Source organism: Phascolarctos cinereus, unplaced genomic scaffold (assembly GCF_003287225.1).
Source record: "Phascolarctos cinereus isolate Bilbo 61053 unplaced genomic scaffold, phaCin_HiC Scaffold_2;HRSCAF=192, whole genome shotgun sequence".
Lineage (NCBI taxonomy): Eukaryota > Metazoa > Chordata > Mammalia > Diprotodontia > Phascolarctidae > Phascolarctos > Phascolarctos cinereus.
This window is the reverse complement of record NW_027555625.1, coordinates 76,495,557-76,522,501: the sequence shown is the minus strand read 5'-3', so window position 1 is coordinate 76,522,501 and position 26,945 is coordinate 76,495,557. Positions and strand designations below refer to the sequence as shown.

Here is a 26,945-nt window from a genome sequence, read left to right as displayed (position 1 = left end):
TTATTTGAAGTTTATTTTTAATGTTTTATTGATGCATTTAAAAAATATTACTATCAATTTCCAATCACATGCTCTCCACCATCACAGGACCCTCCCTTCCAAAGAAGTATATTCAAACAAAACAAATCAATACATTGGCCAGGTCTAACAATACAGGCTTCAATCTGCCCCAGCACACCTCCACCTAGAGAAAGGAGGCATGTTTTACTGTCAAATCTTAAATCAGTCATTTCATTGAACAGAATTCTGGTGTCTTTCAAAGTTGTTTACTTTACATTACTGGGATAATTGTATTAACAGTTCCATTGATTTTCTTTATTTCACACTGTAGCAGTTCATACAACTCTTAGCAAGTTTCTCCAAACTTCTTCAGTCTTTTTTTTTTTAACTGTGCAATAATATTTCTCTACATGCCTATAACACAATTTGTTCAACTGCTTCCCAACTGGATATCTACTTTTCCCACCAAGTTTTTTGCTACCACAAAAAGTGCAGTTATAAATACTGTATGTGAGACTTTCCCCTTTGTCATTGACCTCCATAGGGTTTATGCCTAGTGGTAGTATTGCTGGGTGAGACAGTATGTACAGTTCAGTGATTTTTCTTATTTCATCACTCACTTCTTGCTTCCTTCCCCTCTGATTGTGGTTTCCTTGGGGGCTGGTTTTGAAAGCATCTCATCATCCTCCCACACTGGGAAATTCATGGTTCAAGCATAGGTCTCCGCCTCAAGTGACTTTTGGGTTGTAGAACTGGTGGGTACTGTGTTCTTTCCCTCAGGTGTGGCGGAGTGCTACATAGCTGCCTGAATGCATGGTATTCTGTCTTGGTGACCTGACCCCTGGGCTGGTACCAGCAATTCAGTGTTTTCTCTGGCACTGGCAGGCTGGTGCTTTTGAGTTGCAGCCCCTGGCAGGCTTTTTCTCCTGAAGGGCTATGGCCAAACTGGATGTCAAGGGGAGCAAACCTCTGGAGCTCAGGTCTCTATAGCTCAGGAAATAGGAAAGAGGAACTAGAGTGTAGGTTTGGATGTAAGCCTGTCTCACGTTCTTGGTTCAGCTAGTGCAGCTTCACTGCCAGTATCATGAAAGGTTGAAGAGGGGTGCTGAGCCTCAGGGTCAGTGGGCATTAGTTTCTGGTGGGTTTTTTTTTAATCTTCTTTTGGATCTTGGTTGTCCTTGACCATGGAAACAGCTGAGGTTCCTTTACCTTAGGTGCATAATTTCTGCTTTGGAAAGGTTTGAGATGTCATGGGGATTGCAGAAAATGTCTAGTTTGCCATCTTGTTGCTCACATCCCAGATTTGTAATTTTCAAATATGGTTCCAAATTGCTTTTCCAAAATGGTGAGACAAATTCACACATCTGCTAATAGTGCATTAGTGTTCCTGTATTCAAACATCGTAACATTTATAATATTTTTTCTTGCCAATCTAATGGGTGTTTTATTTGAAAATTAAAGTAAACAGAGATGAGGTTCCAAGCATGATCAATTTATTAGACTAACAGCAACCAACAAATTGGACAATGGTCTCTCAATGTCCAAAGCCCCTGAGTGAGGGCTGACAGGGTCTTCTAGGCCAGTACACCTTTTGGAACTCCCCTTGCAAAAGTAAGACAATCCCAATTGGTAAACACTTTAATGAGGTGGGTTGTTACCTCAGCTCCTCAATTCTCATTGGGTTGTTGTTCAGTCTTCTGATTCTTTAATTCTTCTTGACTCCTGTGGACCACAGCATACCAGTACTGTCCATGGAGTTCTCTTGGCAAAGATAATACAGTGATTTGCCATTTCCTTCTCCAGTGGATTAAGGCAGAGGTTAAATGACTTGCTCAGGGTCACACAGCATTTACTATGTCTGAGGCCTTCCTAACTCCAGGCACAGCACTCTATCCACTGAAATCACCTGGCTGCCTCCTGGTTTGGGAGATGAGAGTAATCCTCAGGTGATAAGATTAGTCTTCAGGCACAGGTGTAGTTGGCCAAGGTTTTGACTGAATCAACTTGAATATGGATTGAATGGGTGGTGGACAGGGTTACACACGTGGTGAATCCCAGGTTGAAGATACAAATTAAAATAATTAAGACCTAAATGAAGGCTACCAGATTAAAGGATAAGGAGACAAAAGTTTGACCGTAGGCAAGTTTCTCCAGAATGTAGGTGAAGGGTGAAGTTACACAGGTGAGGAATATTAAACCTATGCCAGCTTGAGTGTCTTTAAAAAAGAATTAAAATCAATTTTAAATTTTATAAAATGTGAGGTGAAATCTGACTTGTTATAATTAGTGTTTTTCCTATTAGGGATTTGGAGCATTCTTTCACTTGTCTATTGACAATTTCCATTTTTTTAAAAACTCATTTGACCATTATTAGGAAATGACTTCTGTTCCTAAGTATATCAACTTACCATACATCTTCACCATACATCAGATCTTTATCAAAGATTTGCTCTTAAGAATTTTTTTCATTAATCAGTGGCTTCTCTTAAGATAGTTTGTTCTTGCAAAAGCTTTAAAAAAAATCTATGAAATCAAAACTTATTTTTAGAAATGATTATCTTTAATTCTAGATATACTATAGTTGGGAAAGGTACTTTCAGATTTCTCCCCATCCTTCTGTTATCCTTTATTTTTATATTACCTTTTGTATTAAAATTGTATACTTACGGAACTTCCTGAGGCACAACATATAAAAAATTTAATCAAATACCTAATTTCTGCTAACTTGCTGTCCAACATTTCCAGTCTTTCTTGTCAAATAACCTCAAGAGTTTGTGTGAACTACTGAACTCACCATGTATTTATTATTTATTCAACACTAGGCTACTAGACTCAATTGCTTACTACCTAGGCTGCCCATTTATGTACTTTTATACTTTTTTAATGCCAAATGGCTTCTACTACCGCTTTATTTATTTTGAGGACTGTTAATGGTGGCCTTCCTTCCCCCACCTCATTTTTTTAAAAAATTCATTTTAGAGTCTTGGCCTTTTATTACTTTGTATAGTTTGGCAAACCCCTCGATAATTGCATTGATAAATTTGGGTATTACTGCCATTTGTATTAGTACAGCCCTATCATTAACAGTCAAACTTTTCACAATTATTTGTCTTCCTTTATTTCTGTTGTAGCTGTATTCATATAGGTTCTAATTGCACATTGATAGATTAGTTCAATATTTTATGCATTTCGTAGTTATGTCAATGTAATATTTTTCTATATTCTCCTAGTTTCCCCCCCATAAAATACAGAAAAAAAGACTATTTTATGAGTTTAACTTTATCTTGCTACCTTATTGAAGTTACTGATTGAATTTTTTCATTCAATCTACTGGATCTAAGTAGAACAGCATGGCTGCTGAAACAATTTTGCTTCTTCTTTTCCTATGCTCATTTCTTATTTTCTTCTGGACAAGTTACTTAACCTCATAGAGCTCCAAGACTGACTACAGGTGCAGAGAAGGTGCTGACCTGTAGTAGTAAAGGAAATTTTCTTATCCAGCAAGTTCTGCAGAACTATGAAATCACAAGTCTCAATCCTTTTTTTTTTTACATAAATGACTGGTGTATTTTGTCAAAAGGCATTTTCCAAACTTACTGTCATAACCATATTTTGAAAACACTTTACTTTCTTAATATTTAACTATTCCTGGATTTGTGGTATAAATCCAATGTTGTCAAAGATTTTTAATACATTACTTTATCAACTTCGCTGATATTTTACTTACTGTGATAGTGGCCTATGTTTTCTCCCTGGTTTGCGTATCAGGAAATTTTTCTTATATTTCACCTTTAACAAAGTACCTTCCCATCTTTACAAAAATTTATTTAATATAGGGATTAATTTTTCTTTGAATCTTTGATAAAATTCACTTGTCATTCCAAGGTCTTTTACTTTAGTTCATTTATGGATTGTTTAATTTCTAAGATTGGGTTTTTAGACTGTTTCTTTTCCTGTTAATCTATCAAGCTGTTTATATTTCTGTAACCATTAATCCATTTCATGTTTTAATTTTAGTACCACATAATTGAGAATATTTTGATAATTTCCTTTAATTCCTCATTTGTTGCCAATTTTACTTTTTTTTTTTAAACTTGGTAATCTGGTTTTCTAAAATCACATTTAGATTCTCATAAGGACCTCCACTGACCTCTGGAAATAGCTTCTCCCATTACATTAGGTTGGGTTTCTGGGATAGTAAACAACGGTAAGTCAGTACTTGGTCTTTGCAATTAGCAACAGTTGCAAATAATTATTTTGACCAGTCTCCTCCCACCAGATCTTCACTTCCTCCTGTTTCCCTAACCTATTTCAAGCTTCTTTATTTTTCTTGGTTCTCCCTTTCACCTTTTACTCTGCTCTCTCCCAGCATATGGTTACAATATTTTTTTTTCTGTTCTTCCCAAATCCACCCTTTCCTTTTGAGTAATGTTCACTTCTGATGTGCTTTTCTAAGAAGTACTAATTTACTTCTTCCTTATTTCTTTCTCTGTTTGTTCTGAAATTTATTTTGTTCACTGTTTCTCACATAGTTTCTTCATTCTTTGTAGCTCACACAAGATGGAACTCCCAGGGGACAAAAGCATTGCTCTTTTGTTTCCTTTTCCAAGTTGTATTTCAGTTGTGTTCAACTCTACATGACCCCATTTGGGGTTTTCTTGGCAGACATACTGGAATGGTTTGCCACTTCCTTCTCCAGCTCATTTGACAGATGGGGAAACTGAAGCAAACAGGGTGAAGTGATTTTCCTAGGGTCACACAGCTACAAAGTGTCCAAGGCCACATCAGGAAGGAGTCTTCCTGACTCCAGGCCTGACACTCCATCCACTGTGCCACACAGCTGCCTCTGTAAGCACAATCACAAATTCTGCCTATACCTTCCTTCCCTATACTTTCTGTTTTGGTGGACTTTTTTTTTTCTTCTGAGATTCACTTCCTGACATTTCAATTCATAAAAGAGGTAGTTTGTTGTGGTGTGACATTTTTTTTAAAAACCAGTTACGGAGCCTGGTCCTACTCCACATCTTTACATTCATTTGCCTACCCTAACAACAGTATGTATCACTCTCCTCCCTGGATGCAGGATGTCCACAAGAAATCATATATTGCCCTGCCTTACCAACCCCCAAACCACCACCGTGGGCAGCTACATGCAGTGGTTAGCGTATTGGGACTGCAGTCAGGAAGACATCTTCCTGAGCTGAAATCTGGCCTCAGACACTTTCAAGTTGTGTGACCCTGGGAGAGTTACTTAACTGTTTGCCCCAGTTCCTCACCTATAAAATGAGCTAGAGAAGGAAACTGCAAAGCACTTCAGTATCTTTGCCAAGAAAACCCCAAATGGGGCAATAAAGGGTCAGACAACTGAAATGACCAAATACCACCACCACCATCTTGGGAAGCTTGACCCTTGCTAAAAGGGGTAGGGACAAACATTTTCAAAGCTTTATCAACATTATTCTCTTCTATTATTGTCCCTTTTTTCCTTCGGCCCTTGTCACACCACAGCTAGAGGTAGTTCCACTTTAGGAAATAAGTTGACAAGCTGAAGGACATCTACAGCACCATCATGAAGTATCTGCTAAATGGGGGAAATAAATGTCTTCAAGTATTTTAAAGGCTGTCATGTGGAATGATACAAATTTGGCAAACAAGTATCTACTATGTACATGCAGTCATGGTACTAACTGTAGCGTTACAAGAACAAAAAGAATCGTTAAGTCCCTACTTCCAAACACTTTACATTCTCTTGGGGGAAAGGGTAGATGCATGTAAACAATATGTATGCATGATTTCAGGAGGAAGGAAAGCGCACTAACAACTAAGCAGATCAGGAAAAGTTTCCTATAGGAAATGGCATTTGTGTTGAATCTTCAAGAAAGCTAGGGATACTAAGAGGCAGAAAAACAAGAAGGTACAATTCCAGGCATGGGTGACAACTCGTGCAAAAGTACAGATGCAAGGGGGCAAGTGCTGAATTGAAAGAACAGCAAGTAGTCTAATTTGACTGGACTCTAAAGCGCGGAAAAGGGGAGTGATGTTGTCATTAGCCTAGATGGGTGGGATAGCCAGAATGTGAAGGGCTTTTAATGCCAAACTGAGTTTTAGTTTATCTTAGAATAGGTAACTACTGAAGGTCCTTGAAAAGAATCGGTAAGCAGCTTATGTGCTGTGGCAACTGTGTGGTAGATGGATTGAAAAAGAGTGAAACTAGGAACCCAGAGACCAATTAGAAGACTCTAGCAATGGTCATGTGACTGGAGATAAGGAAACAGGTGTACCTGGATAACTAAAATAATTGTGATGCTTTCAAAAGGAAGCAGTAAAGCTGGAGGGAAAGTTAAGGGAAAGAGAGGGCGGGACATGGCTAATGACCCCATAGAGAACAATGGAAAGCAGATTAGACTTGTTTTTCTTGGCCTCAGAACTAGGAGCAACAGAATCTGGGGAGAGGCAAATTTAAGAAAACTGTTAATAAATGGAAGTCCATAAAATTTAAAAATCATATAAAAAGATGAAGTGAAAGGAAGTATTTTTGCCTCCTCCACAATGAACTCAAAAACCTCTCTGTAAAATTCTGACTTTAAAGGCCAAGAAAAAAATCACAGTGAATGATATTTCCAGCCCAGTGCAGCTAATGGAGCCAGAGAAGTCTGCAGATGCAAGGGCTGGCCAGAAGCATGTGTGGCAGCAACAGTGAGGCGTGTTCCAGTGCCTAGGGAGAGAAAGAGGGTTGAGACAGGGCACCAGAACAGAAAGAAATCCCAGAGGATTCCTGAATTAGCACTTAGCGCAGAAGCATACTGCCACTTGGCCGCAGTGTTGCTCATTACCCCAACTCTGGGTCACCCAGAGCAGAAAGGAACACTTGCAAGTGTGCATGGCTCTTAAATGTGCACCGATCAAGGAACAAGTTCTCCAACCACATCTGTGTGACTCTCTAATACCAGGAGAAGAGCAGCAAGGACCAAGTTCTGACCTTTAGCCCACTAAGTAAGCCCTCAGAGCATGAGTCCTAGATAGAAAGCTAGCCAGCAGTTCAGCCACTCTGAACCTGTAGAATCTTCCAGCAGGTTAACTGTGACTGGACTCAGCAGCAGTCTACTGACTCTCAACCACACACAAGACAGCAGACTCAAAACTGGTTCAGGAATTTGTCACACACAGACCAGGAGTGTGGTAAACATATGTCTCCCTGGTCATACCACTTTGGCAGCACTGAAAATGTGCAGGCCCCCAAAATGAGCTGTGAAAGCAAGCAGAAGAATGTAAAAGGCCAGAAGCTCAGGCCAGACATCTCCTTCCCCTCCCCCGAAGTGTACAGTGCCCAACATTAACAGAGTTCAAAGTCAAGAAGTAGACCACAAAGTTACTATGGTAACAGGGAGGGTCAAGACTAAGAAGAGACTTGAAAACATCAACAAGCAAAGCCTCAAAGAAAAATGCAGCTTGGACACACGTCCAATAAGGATTTCAAGAAGAGTTAAAAAGTTGAGAGAGAAAAAGAAAATCAAACAAGAGTTATGGAAGAAAGATATGAAAACAGGATTAAGAGCTTGAAAAAAGAGGAAAAACCTTACTGAAGAAAACTCCTTGAAAATTAAAATCGGTCAAATGGAAGCTAACGACTCTACAAGACATCAAGAAATAATAAAACAAAGTCTGAGAAAATAAAAAAATGGGAAATCTCTCACAGGAAAAACAACTGACCTGGAAAAGACTGAGGACAGATAATTTAAGAAACATTGGGTTATGTGAAAGCCACGAAACAAACAAAAAGGCCTAGATGTCATATTAGCAGAACTTTCAAAAGAAAACTGCCCAGAGAGCTTAGAACCACAGGGCAAAGTATGAACTGAAAGAATCCACTGGTCATCTCCTGAAAGAAGTCCCAAAATGAAAACTCCGAGGAATGTTAGAGGTGAAACCCAGATGTCTCAGATAAAATTTGCATATTCTCATTTAGAATAGGACCTCCTAATGTAACAGATAATCTTTTCCCTTGACATCATTTAGTCAGTATTTGAATTTGTCTCAGATTAGTGCTACTACCTTCTTTTGAAGGTAGCATGGAAAAATTTGGACTACCAGCTTTAATCTATTTAACACTTCCTAAATTAAATGTTTCTATAAACAGTGTGCTAATGGATCTTAAGTTTTTCTGAATTCAGTTAATTTACATTTTGTTACAACTATAAATGTTTTACCAGCTGTTATCTTAAAAAATGTTATTCAATTTATCAGTATGGAATACAAACGCTTTTAAAATAAATTTTGCTACTAATCCATACTTAATTACTCTAGAGGTCCTTACCTTCTTTTGTGTTATGAACTCTTTGGCAGTCTGGTGAAACCCATGGACTCTTTCCCACAATGTTTTTAAATGTATAAAATACATAGGATTACAAAGAAAAGCAATCATATCAAAATAGTTATAAAAATGTTTTTAAAAATTCAGATTTTTCCTTTTAAAAAAATGAAAACTTCAATTTGAGGTTCTCTTATTGAATCCTTCCCCCTTTGTTTTCCTGAAACAGTGATTTTAGTAGACACGATACTCCTAGATCTTGATCTAAGAAGTATGAATTATTTAAAAATATCTTTTTGGCTTGGGGGCTCAGCTAACATGGGCAGCAATGTATCCTAAGCATACCCTGAAAGCCGTCCAGAACCCCGTGAAGGTGCATCCTGTAGGTGCACCATGAACTGTCAAGTGCTGTGTGCTGGTATATTATTCCCTGTGCTACTCCAGGGAGTAACCTACAGGTACTCCAGGGAAGCTGCTAATAAATTACCTAAATACAAATTATTTAATTCCAGAGTAGGTATAGGTTGGCAGGTGTAAGAAACAAGATGAGCTCCTGGAAAGGGTTATCCAGAGAAGACAAAAGTGAATGATGGATTTCACCTCTTCCAGAATTTTGAGTCTGGGGCTACTTAACAGCTTATTGTGTTAAAAAAATATTGCTGTTGGGGCAGCAAGGTGGCTAAGTGGATAAAGCATTGGCCCTGAGGTCAGGAAGACCTGAGTTCAAATCTGGCCTCAGAACAAACACGTGACACTTATTAGCTGTGTGACCCTGGGCAAATCACTTAACCCCAACTGTCTAAAAATTAGAAAAAAATATTGCTGTTACCAAAGGGGAAATTCCTTGGTCTGGTGGAGCTAACTAGCCCAGAGTGGGGCTACAATAAAAATGATTTTTCCAGGGTTGGATTTAGCCTTCACTTTGGTGAGTACAGGAGGAAAACAAAGAACTCTTACTAAGATTATTCCATGAAGCATAACTCAAGCCTAAGAATTATCTGAAACCTTTGTACATTTTTAAGTTTTACATATGACTTCACATGCATTATTTCATTAACATGCACTGCCACTTACTACCTTAGGCAAATTACTTATCCCTCTCTGGGCCTCAGTTTCTTAATCTATAAAGTAAGGGGGCTGGCTTACATGAACCCCAAGAACCCATCTTACCTGAACTTCCACTAATTATAAATTTATCTGGACCAATAAATAAGCATTCTTGGGAAAGTTACAGATTTGGGGTTTCATTTAGCTACCTCAACAAGAAAATATCCCCATTAAGATGCAATGAAGGACAATTAGCCTAGAGGGCAGAAGGTGGGGTGCAAGGCAGAAGGGACTTATGGAGTATTAAAAACAAAAAGTCAAGAATCAGTTTTAGTATAAGAGCAGGGGCCTTAAGCAGCTAATGAATCATTTATAAAGTCTCTCTATAATAGGATTTTCTTGCTATTACATCAGATTAAACACTTCAAATAAAAGTTTTCACGGCATCAATTCATTTAAGTTCACTTCAATAATGATCTTCTGTGTGAAGGACACTGTGACAGGTCCTGGGGGAAAAACACTTTTACATACAACAGCCTCTGCCATCATGAACTTATAGTATAGAAACGACATGTCCAGAGAAATATAATTTAAAATAATGCACATTCTATTAGGCACAAAGTGCTATGTGAAATCTGGGGACACAGCAGGGCATGGAGAACACGGGGTTATGGAAGACTTCAAAAAGGAGCATTTGAGTTGGATTTGAAGGATGAATAGAATTCAAGTGGTCAAAAATAACCTAAGCATAGGAAACAGCATGAACAGAAAACACGTATTCAGGGAACACATGTGGTTTGACTGAAGCAAAGAGTACATGAATTGGAATAGCAATTGTGTCTAATTCTCTAATGTCTAACTGTGGAGTACTGGTATGTTATATAGCAGGTGCAGGAGTTTCAATTGTTCTCTGTAGGTTACTGAGAACCATTAAAGATTTTAGAGCATAAGTATGACATGATCAAATAAATCTAGCGTGAAAATGGCAACTCTGTAAAGGATGAATTGGAGGGTCAAAAGAACAGAGAAGGAAAGACTTTTTAGTAGATTGTTGTGTTGTTCCAGGCAGGTGGTAGGGAAGGTTTGTATTAGGATGATAAGGGTGGGAACACCTTAAGAGGAGAATGCACAAATTATAATACACATATTGTGTTCTACTGCCTACTAGACTGTGATCTCCAAGACTGCAGGTAAAACATATCATTATAGCTCTGTATTTAAGCATGGACTTGCAAAGTTCTCTGCTTACAGAATGAGCTAAATGAAAATTTGTTAAACGGACAAATCAATAAGTGAAATAAACTAAAATAGGACTTGGTTAAGTAACTGGGTATGTGAGGTGAGGGAGAGGGAAAACCAAACATAAAACCAAGGTTTCAAACACAGCAAAGAGAGGAGAATGGTGGTATCAATGACAACTAAGCCAAAAGAAAAAGCAGGTTTAGGGGCAGAGGCAACAACAACAAAAAGTTCAGCTTTGGACATGTAGGGTTTGAAATGATGGGTGGCACTTTAATGGAATCATCTTGTAGGTAGTAGAACATGTGGGTCTAGAGCTTGGGAGAGAGCTAAGAGCTAGAGATAATGATCCAGGAGTCAACTTCAGTTCATGTAGTTGTAGGCACAGAAATAAATGATATCGCTAAGGCAAAAAAAAAAGGAGAAATAGAAGAGGAACAAGAACAGAACTTTGGAAAATAATTTCCTTAAGCTGTCTAGAAGTGGATGAGGAACTAATTAAGGAGGCAGAGGAGAAACTGAAGAGATTACATGAGAATTGGAAGTGTGCCCCTTTTGAAATTTAGGAAGGAGAAATTATCTAGAGAGGTGTACAATAACGTCAGATATCACAGCAAGATCAAGGTGAAAATTGAAAATGCTACTATATATGCGAACAGGCCAATTTTGACACAACAATTTTGTTAGACTATCAGGATGAACATGGACTAAGATGTGCATAGAGTGAGGTGTGTTTAGGCTGCAACCTGCAATTGAGTACCCACGTTGATGAGCTCATGGATTCACTGAAGTACTGTCAGGATGAGGGGTTTGAGGTTCACAAGACTTCTCTCCAATGTGACTTTTCTGATGATTAAGGGACGGGCTGTGGTTGAAGGCTTTACCACTTTTGTTATTTTTAAGGGGTTTCTTACTTGTATGATTTCTCTGATGGTGACTATGTTGTCGGCTCCATTTATGTGGTTCCTTTCGAGTATGAGTTTTGAGATGGGAAGTAAGGGATGAGTTGTGTTTGAAGGCTTTCCCACATTCATTACATTCATAAGGTTTTTCTCCTGTATGAATTCTCTGATGTACAGTAAGATGGATGATCTGAATGAAGGCCTTTCCACATTCATTGCATTTGTGAGGTTTCTCTCCAGTATGGATTTTTTGATGGCAAGCAAGTGATGAGCAGTTACTGAAGCATTTACCACATTCATTGCATTTATAAGGTTTCTCCCCAGTATGAATTCTCCGATGGTTTTTAAGGGATGATCTATGATTAAAGGCTTTCCCACATTCATTACAAGTATAAGGTTTCTCTCCAGTATGAATTCTCTGATGGTAGGTAAGGTAAGAACTATCCATAAAGGCTTTACCACATTCTTTACATTTATAGGGCTTCACTCCAGTATGGATTCTCAGATGGGAACTAAGGGATGATCGGTGGTTGAAGGTTTTTCCACATTCATTACACACGTGAGGTTTCTCTCCAGTATGAATTCTCTGATGTACAGTGAGTTGTATGCTCTGGATGAAGACTTTTCCACACTCATTACATATGTGGGGTTTCTCATCAGTGTGAATTCTTTGATGTACAGTGAGCTGTGTCCTACGTATGAAGGCCTTCCCACATTCATTACATTTGTGGGGATGTTCTCCAGTATGAATTCTTTGATGTGCAGTAAGTTCTGTGTTCCGGATAAAGGCCTTTCCACATTCATTACATTTGTGTGGTTTCTCTCCAGTATGAATTCTTTGATGTACAGTAAGCTGTGTACTTCGTCTAAAGGCCTTCCCACACTCATCACACATATGAGGTTTCTCTCCAGTATGACTTCTCTGATGTACAGTAAGTTGTATTCTCTGGATAAAGGCTTTCCCACATTCGTCACATTTGTGGGGTTTCTCTCCAGTATGAATTCTCTGATGTACAGTAAGTTGTGTGTTCCGGATAAAGGCCTTTCCACATTCATTACATTTGTGGGGCTTTTCTCCAGTATGAATTCTTTGATGGTAAGTAAGTTGTGTGCTCTGTCTGAAAGCCTTTCCACATTCATTACATAAGTGGGGTTTCTCTCCAGTATGAATTCTCTGATGTACAGTAAGTTGTGTGCTTCGTCTGAAGGCCTTTCCACATTCATTGCACTTATGGGGTTTCTCTCCAGTATGAATTCGTTGATGTACATTAAGTTGTGTGCTACGTCTAAAGGCTTTCCCACATTCATTGCATTTATGAGGTTTCTCACCAGTATGAATTCTCTGGTGTTCAGTAAGGCCAGTTTTCTGACTGAAGGTCTTCCCACATTTGTTGCACTCAAAAGTTTTCTCTCCAGAATGGAGTCTATGGTTTTGAATAATGCCTGTATTATAGCTGAAGGATGTCTCACATTCACTATACTTAGAAAGCTTCTTTGCTGAGAAGATTCTATTGCATTTAGCTATGTGTGACTGTTCACTGGAATTCTTTCCATAGTCATCACATTTTGGGGGACTATTTCCTATAGGAACTCTCTGTTGAGGAAAAAGGGCTGACTCCTGATCAAAGTTTTTCCCAAATTTATATTCATGGCTTCTTGTTTTACTTGTCCTTCGAGTTAATTTTCCTTGCCTAGAAAGTCCTTCTGACCTGATATCATATTCCCTGGCTTCTCCCAACATGGGGCCCCAGGGATTATCCCATATGAACCTTTCCTTGGATGATTCTTCTATAAAAACACCCAGCTTCCATGATGATACCTTGATTTCAGGTTGTTCAAGTTTCTCCCCATCTGAAAGAAATAAAAGACAATTATCCCACCTTCCTTGCTGGGAGAATGAAAGCAACTATAGTTGATCCTATATTAACCAACAAGTGTAAGAATCATGATAACAAACAGGCCTTGAAATCAGGAACACCTGGCTTCAAGTTCTATCTCTAAATCCTCATCCTGGGGGTGTGATCCTGGGCTAGTCACTTAACCTCTAAGGGCCCCAGGCACCTCTCTAAAACTAGAAGTTGCCCAGCAGGTACAGTTCTACATTGATAAAGGGAGTTTCCTCACTGGAACTTCAAAAATAATAATAAAAACATCACTTATATTTATATAGTTTTGAGGTTTGAAAAGTATTGTTATCTCATTAAATCCTAACAACAACTCCAAGGGGTAGGTGCAATTATTATTCCCATTTTATAGATAAAGAAATGGAGGCTGAGAGAAGTCAAGTCATGGTCATATTCATTCATTTTCAGTCATGTCCCCAAACCCTATTTGGGTTTTTTTTGGCAGAGATATTGGAATGGTTTGCCATTTCCTTCTCCCAGTCATGGTCCAAAGACCATTATATATACTTTCTTATTTGTTCCTTACAACAGTCCTGTGAGTTAGGCAGGGCAGGTATTATTTTTCTTTACAGATGAGGAAATAAACTAGTTAAGTGATTTGCCCCAGTATAGGAGGTACTAGAATCTAGTTTCTGATTCCAACTCCAGGGTTCACGCTACTACAGATTGAAGCCCTGAATGGTCAAGTGATGCGCTTGCTACACATAGTCAGTAGCAGAGCCACTGCTGACTCCAAATCCATTAATCTCTCCACTGTTACCATACTGTCATCCTATCTTTGATTTCCAAGTTTAAAAATGCTAAAAGAATGATTTCTAAGTTAAATGAAAATTAAGCTACAATTTCATGATGCTTAATGAAAAGGGACAGAGACAGGATCTGGGATTTCAGTGGTACAGGGAATTCCCAGATGAGGAACTTCCCTTTACCGCTGTATTGAATTTGATTGCCTAGTAAAACCAATCTTAAAAGACAAAAGAACACTTTTTTGAGGGATACTGAATAAGATGAAATAGAAATTTTAATAAAATGGAAAATGTCTATCAATTCTTAGGCTGAATAAACACCCCTGGGGTTAGCTTTTATAAATAGTTCTTATTAAACTCTAAAACATGGAGATTCTAACAAATCAGATAGCAATAATGGAAGCTGAGACCATACCTATTATTTAACCCAGTCATGACAATGTTTTAGGCAGCTAGGTTGCACGGTGGATAGAATGTCAGGAAGACTCATCTTCCTGAGTTCAAATCTGGTCTCAGATAGCAGTTGTATGACCCTGGGCAAGTCACTTAACTCTCACTTTCCTCATCTGTAAAATGAGCTGGAGAAGGAAATGACAAACCATTCTAACATCTTTGCTAAGAAAACCCCAAACAGGATCACAAAGAGTCAGACATGACTGAAAAACGATCAAACAGCAAAACAATATTTTATCTTCATGTGGATAATTTAAAATATAAAACATATATCTGCCAAGGCCAAAGTCAAATAATATGACAAGAATTTGTCTACAATTATTATTTTTTTTTAAAAGCCCATGATGTTGCACAGGGGAATGGACAGAAAACTCAAGAAATTTATCTTTCTTAGAATTTATAGTTCACTGTAATGAATTTCATAAAGGAAGCCCAGAAAAGATATTAAGCAATACTATGTTCTTAAAAGGCAAAAAGGAAAAAAAAAGTCAAATTCCAAATTGTTATTGTAGTATGCTATGTAATGTTCATAGAGTTTATAACTGATAACATACATGGGCAGTCATGATTTCTGAGGTTATTTTTTTTTCAGGTTCCCTTAGAGTAAGTATTCTTCCTGCTGAACTTAATTTGCAGCAAAGATGAAGTAGAATTCATATTTTGAAAAATAGAAGGAAATAATGTCTCAGTTTAAAAAGTATTATTTTATAAAGTCTTGGCCATTCTACTTTTATTTTTAGAAACATGCTTGACGTTGCTATGCTCTCTAAAGTAAAAAATTTAAATCTCATTTTTAGAGGCTGATTAATAATTGTGTATTTCTCTTTAATGAAAAAAGTTGTGTATTTCACATTCTTTCTATTTTCTGGTGCCAAGAACCAGCCACTTTCAGTAGTACTGAGTGGTACTTCTCTGCACACTCTGGGCCAGGAGGAGGGGGCTATTCTCCTTGCTGTTTATTGCCACTTGCATCCCTTTTATTAACATTATCACTCAGTAACTTCTTTGCAGTTCATTTCTTTTGTTTCTACTTAGTCCAGATCCTTACAGTCATTTCCCAGTCTCCATAGTCTCCCTCACTTCATTGACAATGAGTTTAGTGTGCGAATTCACTTGCTTATTCGCTATTCTCTCCTTTCTCCACTGCCCCCCCCTCCAAATTCATCAACCTCTTCCAGTTCCATGAGTTACATCTTTATTCCAACTCAGCAATCCACAGGGAAGGTCAGGTCTTAGATTTTACCATTACCCACAACTATACTACTGCCATGACTTTAAACTTGGAAATTCCTCTCTGATCATAACCTCTTTTCCTTTTCCTCTATGTCTATACTCCATACCTCGTAAACATTTCTTTATTCTTCCTATCACCCTTAGTCCCTCCACCCTTCCAGTTCTTCCTGTCTACCACTTTCATCTCAGTTAACCAGTTCAAATGAACACCCTCCCCTATGTCAATCTCTTGTCCTTGGGTTTCATTGTTGCTAACATTTTGCCAAAAAATGAACTGTCAGTGGAGATGTGGCAGAAGAGAGATTGCTAATGAAAAGGTAACCCATAGACCTGTGAATCTTTGAGGAAAGTTCCTTCATCAACAACATTTCAAAGTTCTATTCCCCTGACCAACCAGCTAAATAACAGCTTGCAAATCTACCTGGTTTAACTTTACTCACCAGGAGAGGAACCCCTTGGGACTCTTCTTTCCAACATCCATGGTGCTTCTCCTTGTTCCAACTGGTAGATAACATCTGGTTTGGAAATTGGAACTCCTGAAATAAAGGAGAGAAAATAGGAAATTTCTGAAGAAAACTAAGAACCCTAGTCCCTTCCTCTTCAGGAAAAAGAAAACTTTCCTAAAGAGTTGTACAAGGTCCCAAACTTAAGGTGTTGCACTGAGGATCAGTCTCCAGAATAAGACAGATGAGCATTCTATTGTATTGTGCACTGGCTGCACCATATACAGAGTAATTTGTTCAGTTACAGAAACCATATTTTAGGAAGGACACAGATGAAATAGGATACATTCAAAAGGTGGCAAGAAGGATAGTGTGGATACTAGGGAGCATGCCATGAGGATTGTTTAAAAGTGAAGTTAGCATCCAAGCAAAAGATGAATTAAGACTTATCGGCCTTAGTCCCAAAGGGCAGAATTAGGAAAGAAGAACAGGGTAAAAACCGTTTTAACAATTAGATTTACCCAAAAGTAAAACAGACTGTTTCAATAGGTAGTGGGTTTTCCTTCCCTATAACTTTTCAAATGGAGGATGTATGACCACCTGTGAGGGATGTTGTAGAGGGGACTGCTGTTCAGGTACAGACTGAACCAGTCTTAAGTACCTTCCAATTCTGAAACTACATATGTGCACACGTGTGCGTTTGTGTTCTACAGAGTGGAGGTAAAGTGAAGGGGGGAAAGACAGGAGTGAAAGCTAAGATGGGCTTTAAAAATGCAGAATAAAAAAGAAAATGAGTACATTAGTACTCTCGAGTTTAGAAGGATGGAAACATTTCATGTCTTCTGGTATTTACACTGGGACTTTTGGGAAGGATCTCTGATCTAAGGCACCAGAGAATGAGAAAAGTATAGTCTAAGGATACCATAATGAAGCTGCACATTTTGAATTCTCGAAATAATAAATTAAGAACAGAAAGCAGAAAACACTCCTTTATTAACTATAAAGAGATTATAAATTTCTGACCCCTGCAAGCAAACCAAAACCCAATTAATCACATTAGGTACTGTTACACCTTTTCCAATCAAGGACAAAAAGAGACTCTGAAAGGCACATTCTGAGCTACAGAGAAAAGCCATTCTTACCCAGGGAAATGAGGTTCTTATAGTTCTCCAACATTACTTCCCTGTACAGGTCTTTCTGAGAAGGTTCTAGTTCTTGCCATTCTTCCTTAGTGAAGTCTACAGCTACATCCTTGAATGTTACCGATACCTGGAAACAGCAAGCACATTCCTACTTAACCACGGCTTATTATGATGGAGTCAGGAGTAGAACAGTTTACCCCTTACACATTGTTTACCCAAGTGAAGCCCAGACATGTAAAACTCTCTGCACAAAATTCTAAACCATACAATTAACATAGGGCTTATATTTCAATGCCCAAAATTAACACCAATAACCACATTCCAAATATTAATTTCTACTTGCATTCAGCATGTTAGTATTTGAGTAAAACAATCTGATTAGCCATCTCTTACAAGGCAACTTTAAGGAAAGAAAAGCAAGCATCACAACTACTTCTACCATCAGACCCTGATGAAGATGTCCAAGAACGTTGAGCCTAAGAGTCTTAGGCACAACAATGCCCCCCAAATCACCAGAACTGGTTCCAGCTCAGCCCCTACAGCCATCAATAAGGAAAGAAATCATTGTGGAGAGGGCCCCCCCCCCATCCCCATCACCTTCACCACCACCACCACCACCATTGACCACCACCATTGACCACCCCTGGGAGAGGCAGTAGCCTGTAAATCACTGATCCTACATCCAACTCAGCCGTCTCTTGTGGAGAAGAGCTCAGTCCTTCCCACCAACCGTCACCGGCAGGGTAGACAAGCCAGCCAAGTTGAAGCATGTACAACAGTCACTTCTCAAGGAAAGAAACACAAGCTGTCAACAACCACATATACATCCAATAAGAATAATAAGAGAAATGCAAGCGAAAATAAATGTGAGGCTGTACATCAACTCTGTCACATTGGCAAGGATAACAAAAAGGAAAATAAATGCTGGAAGGTTTTGGGAAAACAAGAACAATAATACACAACTGGGAGAAAAGTGAATTGACCCAACTATTCTAAAAAGCTCTTTGGAACTACATCTAAAGTGTCACTAAATTTTGCACTCTTTTTGACCCAATGATATCACTAAAAGGGCCATCTCTTCAGATGAGACATGAAGAAAGGAGGAAATATTAGGGGAAAAGAGAAGCTCTTGACAAAATGCCCTCAATTTTTTGTGTGTGTGAAGTATGAGGCAAAGGTCTTTAGCTGAGAGGGTAGATAGAAGGGATATTGTGGGAAGCTGGTGGAGGGATAAAAAGTTTTGAAATAGCTGTTGTGGTGAGTTACAGAGGTGTAAAAGGATTGCTTTGCTACACTGAAGATCCAGTTGAGATCATCTAACAAAAATCTGTAATGGACCCAACCAGCAGTCTTGTGATTTTCTCCAGCTCTGTTCTGCAGAACACAAATAGGACTGAAGGGGGTGGAAGGAATCCAAAGTGAGTTTCAGCAAGGAATTTTCAGTAATAAGACAAAAGGCAAGAGAATGAAGTATAGAGAGGATAGGATAGAGCTGAACTGATTCATGCAGGCACTGAGATGGGGAGGGGAGGAGAGTGTAGTCCTATAAAAACTGTGGCAGGAATGTTATAGCTCAAAATGAGCTGAGGGTGGCAAGCGAAGCTAATGATAAAAGGAAGGTTTTTTTGTTGTTGTTGTTGGGTTTGCAAATTCAACAAAGCATTATTTTAAGAAAAGAGAGGGCCAAAAAGGGACAGGACTTTTTGCTTAGAATGGATGGGATGATATATGACAACTGACAATGGAAGGTAGAGCTATTCAACTTGTATTTTGTTTTCTCTACAAAAGAAAATAAGCTAGGTTTTCTTGCAAAAATCATCTTTGGTCCTGACTGGTATGGCAGAGATGAGACATTATATAGATATGATATACTTTTCACATGATAGTCTTTTTTGTGAACCTGAAGGAATTCTTCTTTAATTTTGAAGCTTAATAAAGATAAATACAGATATCTATATAGAGGTATACATATATAAAACATACATGGGAGAAAATGGAATTTTAAATTTCTTGTTAAAGTTCTATAGGATCTTTTCATTTAGGAGATATATGAAAATAGAGGGAAAAAATTATGTTATCCCAATTGTGGAAGGAAGAAAATTTCTTCAATGGCTTCAGTTTTGACTTAAGAACTCAAGAATTACTAACTTTCTATTGTTTCAAGGATATAAATAATAATAGCTAGCATTGGAGACAGCTTTAAGATTTGTACGGTGCTGTATATGTGATCCTTATGACAATCTTACGAGGCAGTTACTATTATCTCCATTTTGCCGATAAAGAAACTGAAATGAAGCGACTTGCTCAGGGTCACACAGCTTGTAAATATGAGGCTGCATTTGGTCTTCCTCACTCCAAGTTCAGCACTCTCCCCCACTTTGCTCCTAGCTGTCTACAAATTCTGCAACTTGGCACCGAACACTCTTCACAATACAAATCCAAGTTACCAATTCCAGACATTTCACATTTCTCCCCTTCACACATTATACAGAGATGCCAGTGATAACTGAGAGCAGCTTAGAAATCATATCTGCCAACTCTTTTAAGGACTCAAGGATTTAGCTTATCTAAGTCAGGTGACTTGAAATAATCAGAGGCATCAAGGTGCTCTATTACCATTCTTTATTTACCCTGGGTATCAACTCCCTTTTGGTGATTTATCATCTGTAAATTTAGTTTTATTCTTTCAAATCTATACAGCCAGCCCAAAACCTCTCTCAAACTCCAGTCTTTTGTAATCAATTGACTGAACAGCTCTGCTGGATGTCACACTGATTTACCAAACTGAATAATTCTAAAAATAATTCATTATCTTTCCTCCTAAATCACCCTCATCCAAATATCCCTATTCCTGTCAAAGGCATTCCCCCAATCGCCAAGGTTCAAAATCTTGTAGGCAGGCAGCTAGGTGGTACAGTGGATAGGGCACCGGTCCTGGAGTCAGGAGGACCCAAGTTCAAATCCGGCCTCAGATACATAACACTCACTAGCTGTGTGACTCTGGGCAAGTCACTTAACCCCAATTGCCTCACAAAAAAAAAAGTTAACGCAAAATCCTGTAGCCACTCCCCCGCCACATTCAGTCAATACTGTACCAACCCAGTATTTTTCCTAACTATCCCCTTCTTCAGACTGCATTTGGCTTCAGTGACCAGCTTGTGCTGCAGTTTGGCTAGGATGTAGAGCTACTGATAGATTTGCAGATAGCTATAAAGGAACATCCTTTGTATTAATTATAATTACTCCTTTCCTTAAAAGAAGCAATGAAAAGTATGTTATTCCTATACAATGTTTCTTCCAATTAATTCAACTGTTGAATCAGTTGGGCAAATGAAGCATTTCCAAACCTTTTCTCAGTAAATTCTGTTGTTTTCCTCTCCCTTTTAAAGACAATCACTTGAGGGAAAGGCTACTCAAGGGCTCTCCCTACATAACTAAAGAATTACTAAATGACTTGTAAGTCCAAAGGTTGTTTCCCCTCATTAGGGAACATAGATACTTTCTAGGAAGTATAAATATATACCTGAATTAATAGAATACTAAATAAATCAATAGTGGGGCCATAAGTAAATTAGTAGTGGTAGATGTCTGTCTGTCTTTGTTTAGAAGCAATTTTCTTTCTTTTCCCCCTCCTGTTGGGCACTGAAGGGAAAACATTCTACTCTAGGGAGACCCACCCCCCACCAATACCACTTCCAGAAGGAACCTTCTTGTGTATAAGAATCCCTGGGCCTGCTCTGTACTTTGTTAAGATCTCTTCTTTGCTTTTCTATTAAATAATCTAAGCTCAAAGTGGAAGAGAAGCAGGTCTGCAGGCTTCTCTTACTTGAAATATATTTTATTACCAATCATCAAACTAGATATTACCTAAGTATTGTACCAATTATGAACTTCTCTATGCTTTTCCCATTTGTATATGTGTTTTATTATTTGAACGGCTTCAATTAGGAAATAATTTGTTTTAAAATAAGAAAAGAAACATATGCACACCTGTATGAATACATACATATACCCTTTGTAGAAGCTTGGTTTTGTTAAAATACCACAGTGATCACTTGTCATTAACTTTGCGTTGCTAAGGCTGAACCCCAGCCTTGGTACCTGCCTCCAAAAAAGCTATGAGCTAAAGAGAGAAAGCACTATATAGAAACTCCTCCATGCCCTCCTGAGCCAGAGGGCAGATCTCAATATCTCTTTAAACATTTAGGCCCTGTCTCTGAAAAACAAAAACTTGGAATTGATAAAGTTAAAATTTAACTTTGGTCTCTGACTTCCTGAACTCTAAACTATAGATATTAAAAATGGGTAAAATTTATTAAGAACAACACAACTCATGTGAGGAAGTGAGACCTCTTTCTTCACATAAGTAAAAGCCCTAAAACGCCCAGACCTTTGCTTTCTTCATGGACCTACTTCCCGGCTGCTGGTGCTTAAACCACTAGATTCTGCAGTGGGCCCAAAGCCAGAGATCCTTGAGGCCTGCAGGAGCACACCCCTTATTAGAACTTCCCAGGCCTTCACTGCCACGTTCTCATTTGAGATTAAGTACCAGCCAGCTGTATCTCTATCAATCAAATAAATCTAGCTTCCAACAGGGAGTGAGGGAGAATGAGTATTTATTAAGTGCCTACACTGTGCTAGGTACTGTGCTAATTCCTTTCTAAACATCATTTCATTTGATCCTCACAACAACCCTGGGAGGTACTTATTGTTATCTCATTTTACAGTTGAGGAATCTGAGGCCGACAGAAGTGATGTGACTTGCCTAGGGTCACACAGCTTTTAAGTATTTAAAACTTTTTTTTGGAACTCAGGTCTTCCTGACTCCAGGCTTAGCATTTTACACACTGTGCCCAGACTTTTATTTCTCTGATGTGGTCACTGACTTAGCACAAAAGTCACCCATTTAGAAAGTATTTCCTGATGAAGATGAGGGTAGACGAGAGAGCTTGATCACCTCTTTTAAACTCCAATTCAAAGGCTGGAAGGCTAATTAGGAGACTACTGAAATAGTCAAGGTGATAAGGGCCTGAGTTAGGATACAAGGCAGTAGCACTGTGAGCGGAGACAAGGTGAGGATACAAAAGATTTTATGGATGTAGAATCAATATAAGTTAGCTTTGCTCAAGGATAATTTTTTGTGTGTATGTTTTCTCTCACCAATAAGGCTCTTTGAAGGCAAAGGGGTCTTCAGATTCTTGTATTTGTTTCTCTTAAAACATTTAGCTCAAAATAAGCAAATGGTAGGTATGGCTGAAAGATGGTGGTAGGATTTGGTGTTCGGTCAGCACTTTAAATTTTACAAAATATTATAGATTAACTCATTTGATCACCAAGTAAGTCAGAAAGTGGGGAGATATCAGGGTTCAGCAATTCTCAAAGACTACCTACTAAGTCATAAAGAGGACCAGTTTTCCACGGAAGAAAGGAAACCAGCACTTATTAAGTACTTATTCTGTATCAGAAAGTACCCATATAGATAAAATTACAGAGTTTTGATAAACAGCTAGGCCTCATTGGTATAAATAATGAATACCCTGAACTTGTCCCACGTACGAAGATCTGTACTATTCAAAGTTGTAATTATGTAGGACGTGGTAATTGGTTCCAGCACAATGGAAATATGCAATATGAATACGAATGATGTGACCACTTCAGGGGGCTTTATTATTTGAACTAATGGGGTGAACCAGTACTGTAAACATTAGGAATAGTATTATCCCCATTTTACAAACGGGCAAACATAATCCAAAAAGTCAAATGAAGCCTATGGCAAGTCTAGATCTTCGCCCACTCCAAATCCAGCCCTCTTTCTGCTCTGCTATAATGCTTCAATGAATAACCAACTCACGTAGAGAGGAGAGGGATACTGAGGAAGAACATTAAAGGAGACAATGACGGGCATTTTCTACAGAGTCCTGTGGTTTAGTGGAAAAAGTACAGAACTGGAGGTTGAGAAACCTAGTCCAAATCCAACCTCTGGAAATACTGAGCCCATCACTTCATGTCAAGGGCCCAAATAAGGAGGTCGTACGAGATAATCTCTAATGTTCCCTTTAACTCTTACAAATAACTACTTCATTTGCCGAAATATGCTGCCTTCTTAGAGAAAGCAATTAGGGTTCAGGTCTCTGTACAGAATTTGGATGGGCAGGAAAGACCAAGGAGAACAGAACAAAAAGCAGCCGTACTCTGAGAACTGAGAATATTTCAGGAGAGGAAAAACCCCTAACTTACCCGAGACCTGGCTGTTAGAAGCCCAGGGATCATTCCCTCCTCTTCTTCCACTATGCTCTGTCTTGGAAGAAGGACAGAGCCTTGAGAAGGCACAGCTGAGAGAGAAGAAAGCAGTTAAGATAGAAAATATTCTTGATTTTCAGTATCCAAATTCACTAAGCTATACCTCCCCACGTTAGGTGAGTATTACCCCAAACTCCTTACATGAGAGGTTGTCAATAACTCTGGAGCAGCCTCAGATACTTCTGGGATCAGAGAGAAGAAACTCAGACTTTATACGGAAGCCCTGACTCTACAGTCATGACAGGCTCCAAGCGACATGGCTGGGAATTAGAACACATGGGTTAAATTCATAGCCACATCCCTTCTGTGATGTGGAATATGGACTCTGTACCTCGGTCATCTCATTTAGTCACTATCTCAACATGCTCCAAACAAAATTCATTATCTTTCCTCCCAAACTTCTTCCAAATGGCCTTATTTCTATTGAGGGCACCAATACATTTGCATCTTCTGGGTTCACAAGTCTGGGTCATCCTTGACTTTTCACACTCCCTCATCCCACACATCCTATCAGTTGTCACACTGTGTTGTTTTTACATCCACCCCCTTCTCTACACTCACTTTTAGCTCAGGATTTTATCACCTCTCACCTGAACTATGGAAACTTGCTCCTAACTGGTCTCCCAGGCTCATGTCGCTTCCCATGTTGACGCCTGATTTTGCCCAATTCTAACCATATCACTTCCCTATTTAATAAACTCCATTTTATTATGGAGTCCTTACTTCCCCTAAGATAAAAAATAAACTACTGTTTGGTTTTAAAAGTCCTTCACAACTTAGCCTCAAACTACCTCTCCAGCTTTATTGTTCTCTTTCCTGTACTCCATGGTCTAGCAAAACTAGTCTTCCTCAACCTACCTACCCTCAAATACATCTCCCAGCACTAGCATCTCTGTTCCGAGAAGTCCTTCGTGCCTATAATGCACTACTCCTTCCTTGCCTCCATCTCACAGACTCGCTCCCTTTCGTCAAACTCAGATCACTTTTCTTCATAAATTCTTTCCTGATCCCCTCAGCTGCTAGTGCCCCACCTATTACCTTATATTTATTCTGCATCTACTCATATATGTACATCGTTGTTTTCCCCAAACAGAATGTAAGCTCCTCAAGAGAAGGAGCTTTCTCATTTTTATCTTTGTTCCTGGCACACAGTAAGTAGATACATTAACTTCCCTGGGCATCAATTTCCTCATCCGTATAATAGGATTCAACTAGATGACCTCTAAGGTCCCTTCTAGCTCTAAATCTACGATCCTATATGATGTTGTCAAATCGTATATAAATAAAAGTGCTCAAAGGGAATGTGATTCAGCTGGAGAACAGACATTATTCTTACATACACTATATATATAATCACATACACACATAATACAGTGCTTTATGAGTTGCAAAGTGCTTTACAAATATGATCTCATTTTATCCTTACAACAGCTGGAGAGAGTTGCTATTATTATCCCCATTTTACAGATAAGGAAACTGAGGAAAACAAGTTAAACGACTTGTGGGGTGGGGTACAAGGCTAAGAGTGTCTGAAGCAGGATTTGTACTCAGTTCTTTCTAATTCCAAGGCCAATGCTCTTAACCCAGGAGAGCATGCACAGGTCTCTCTCTTCAATTATATCCCCCCAAAAATTCCCCCTGAGTCTTCACCCCCATTAGAAGGATAGTATAGCTTTGTGGACAAGACACTGACATGCCTTGGAGTCAGTAAGACCTCGTCTCAAATCCCACCTCCCAATCTCCCAGGTGATCTTGGGCAAGTCACTTAAGCTCTGAGTTCCCTTCCATCTGTGGATGAACCACCCTGGGATCTCTCTTCCCTCCACTGCTCTACATGAAACTCTCCCAAGCTCTGCTGGGCAGGCGGCCCTTAGGTACACACATACACAGTCTTCCTGCCCCTCCCCACCAAACAGTCTCCAAATTAGAAATGCTCAGAGCCCCACGCAGCCCCCACCTCGTCCCCTCCTCCTCCTCCCCCAGGCCCTGCAGGCACACTCAGATCCAGAAACAGACACAAATGCACTCAGATGCCCCGCCCCCCTCTCCACCTCCCTCTGCCCTAGGCCCTGCAGGTCAGGCTCATACGGAGACACTGACGCTCGGACACAGGACCACAAAGACACACGGACACTCCCACCCCCGCAGGCCACGCTGCAGTTACACACACGCATGCTTCCGCAGGTCGTGCAGGACACACTGCTCAGACACAGGCGTGCACACGTATACACACACTCTCAACCTCCATAAGGCACACTTTCCTCCCAGGCCCTGCAGAGCACGCAGCTCACACGCGCGCTCACACACCCTTTCCCTCTCCCCCAGGCCCTGCGGCGCACGCTCATACACACTCGTCGGGCCCCTTCCCTCCCCGGTCTCCTCTGCTTCTGGCAGCCTGGCCGCCGCCCTCCAGCCGGGCACAGTCCGGGGAGCTCGCTCGCTCGCGCGCTCACCCATCCTCCTTGCGGCTGCTGCGTCAGGAGGGAGAACAAAGGGTCGAGGAGAGCCCACTCCCACGCGGCCCTGCGGGGGGTGGCCAGCCAGCCACGATCCGCCCTGAAGCTGCGGGATTCAGGAGCCGCGGAGACCGGCGACACCGCTTAAGTACCGGGCTCGGGAGATGGAGTCCCGAGAAAGAAATGGGTCGCGGCTCGAAGGATTCTGGGGAATGTAGTTCTACACCTACGTCACGTGTTCCGCTAGTGTAGGGATAACTGGGCTGCAGAAACCTCGGATTGACGCCCTCCTTTGTTTCAGCCTTAGCCGATGAAGTCGGTGTTCTTGTCGCTATCTAACTACATGTACTCATACCTGTCCCGTCTCTTTCCTTTAGAAAGAGTTGTGTTCGTTCATTGCCCCCTGTGGTTTACCCTCTGTTCCTTTGCCAGACTTTTGCCACCTGGCTTCTGACCTCTGCATTTTATTCAGTCTGCTTACTCCAAGATCACTATGGCCTCTTAATTCTTCAGTTTGATGGACTGAGAAAGTCTCTCAGCTTATTCCTCAACTCCTACTCGCCCTGGATCTTGATGTACCTTTTGTTTGATACTGTTGACCACTCCCTCTTCCCAGATATTTTCTCACCCTCTTGACTTTTGTGATACTCCCTTTTGGTTCTAATACATTTATGGCACGGTCTCAATCTGCTTCTTGATCCTTCTGGCCCCCAAGGATGAGTATTTCCAATGCTTTCTCCTTTTTTTCTCTACCTTGGTGATCTCATCTGTT

At 39.7% G+C, this 26,945-nt stretch overlaps 1 protein-coding gene across 2 annotated transcripts; it reads right to left on the bottom strand.

Moving 5' to 3' along the window:
- LOC110193218 (uncharacterized) lies at positions 1–26,362 on the bottom strand. Of its 2 annotated transcripts, none has more exons than XM_020964876.2 (5): positions 26,171–26,362; positions 23,655–23,749; positions 17,418–17,544; positions 16,273–16,368; positions 1–13,347 (listed from the first exon to the last, which is right to left on the bottom strand). In XM_020964876.2, exons 1-5 carry the CDS (start codon positions 26,172–26,174, stop codon positions 11,369–11,371), a joined length of 2,301 nt encoding a protein of 766 aa, XP_020820535.1. In that variant the 5' UTR covers positions 26,175–26,362; the 3' UTR covers positions 1–11,368. The 2 variants fall into 2 exon arrangements, with proteins under 2 accessions (XP_020820535.1, XP_078005577.1); XM_078149451.1 differs by lacking the exon at positions 26,171–26,362 and adding an exon at positions 23,859–25,644.
- Positions 26,363–26,945: the final 583 nt, after the last annotated feature.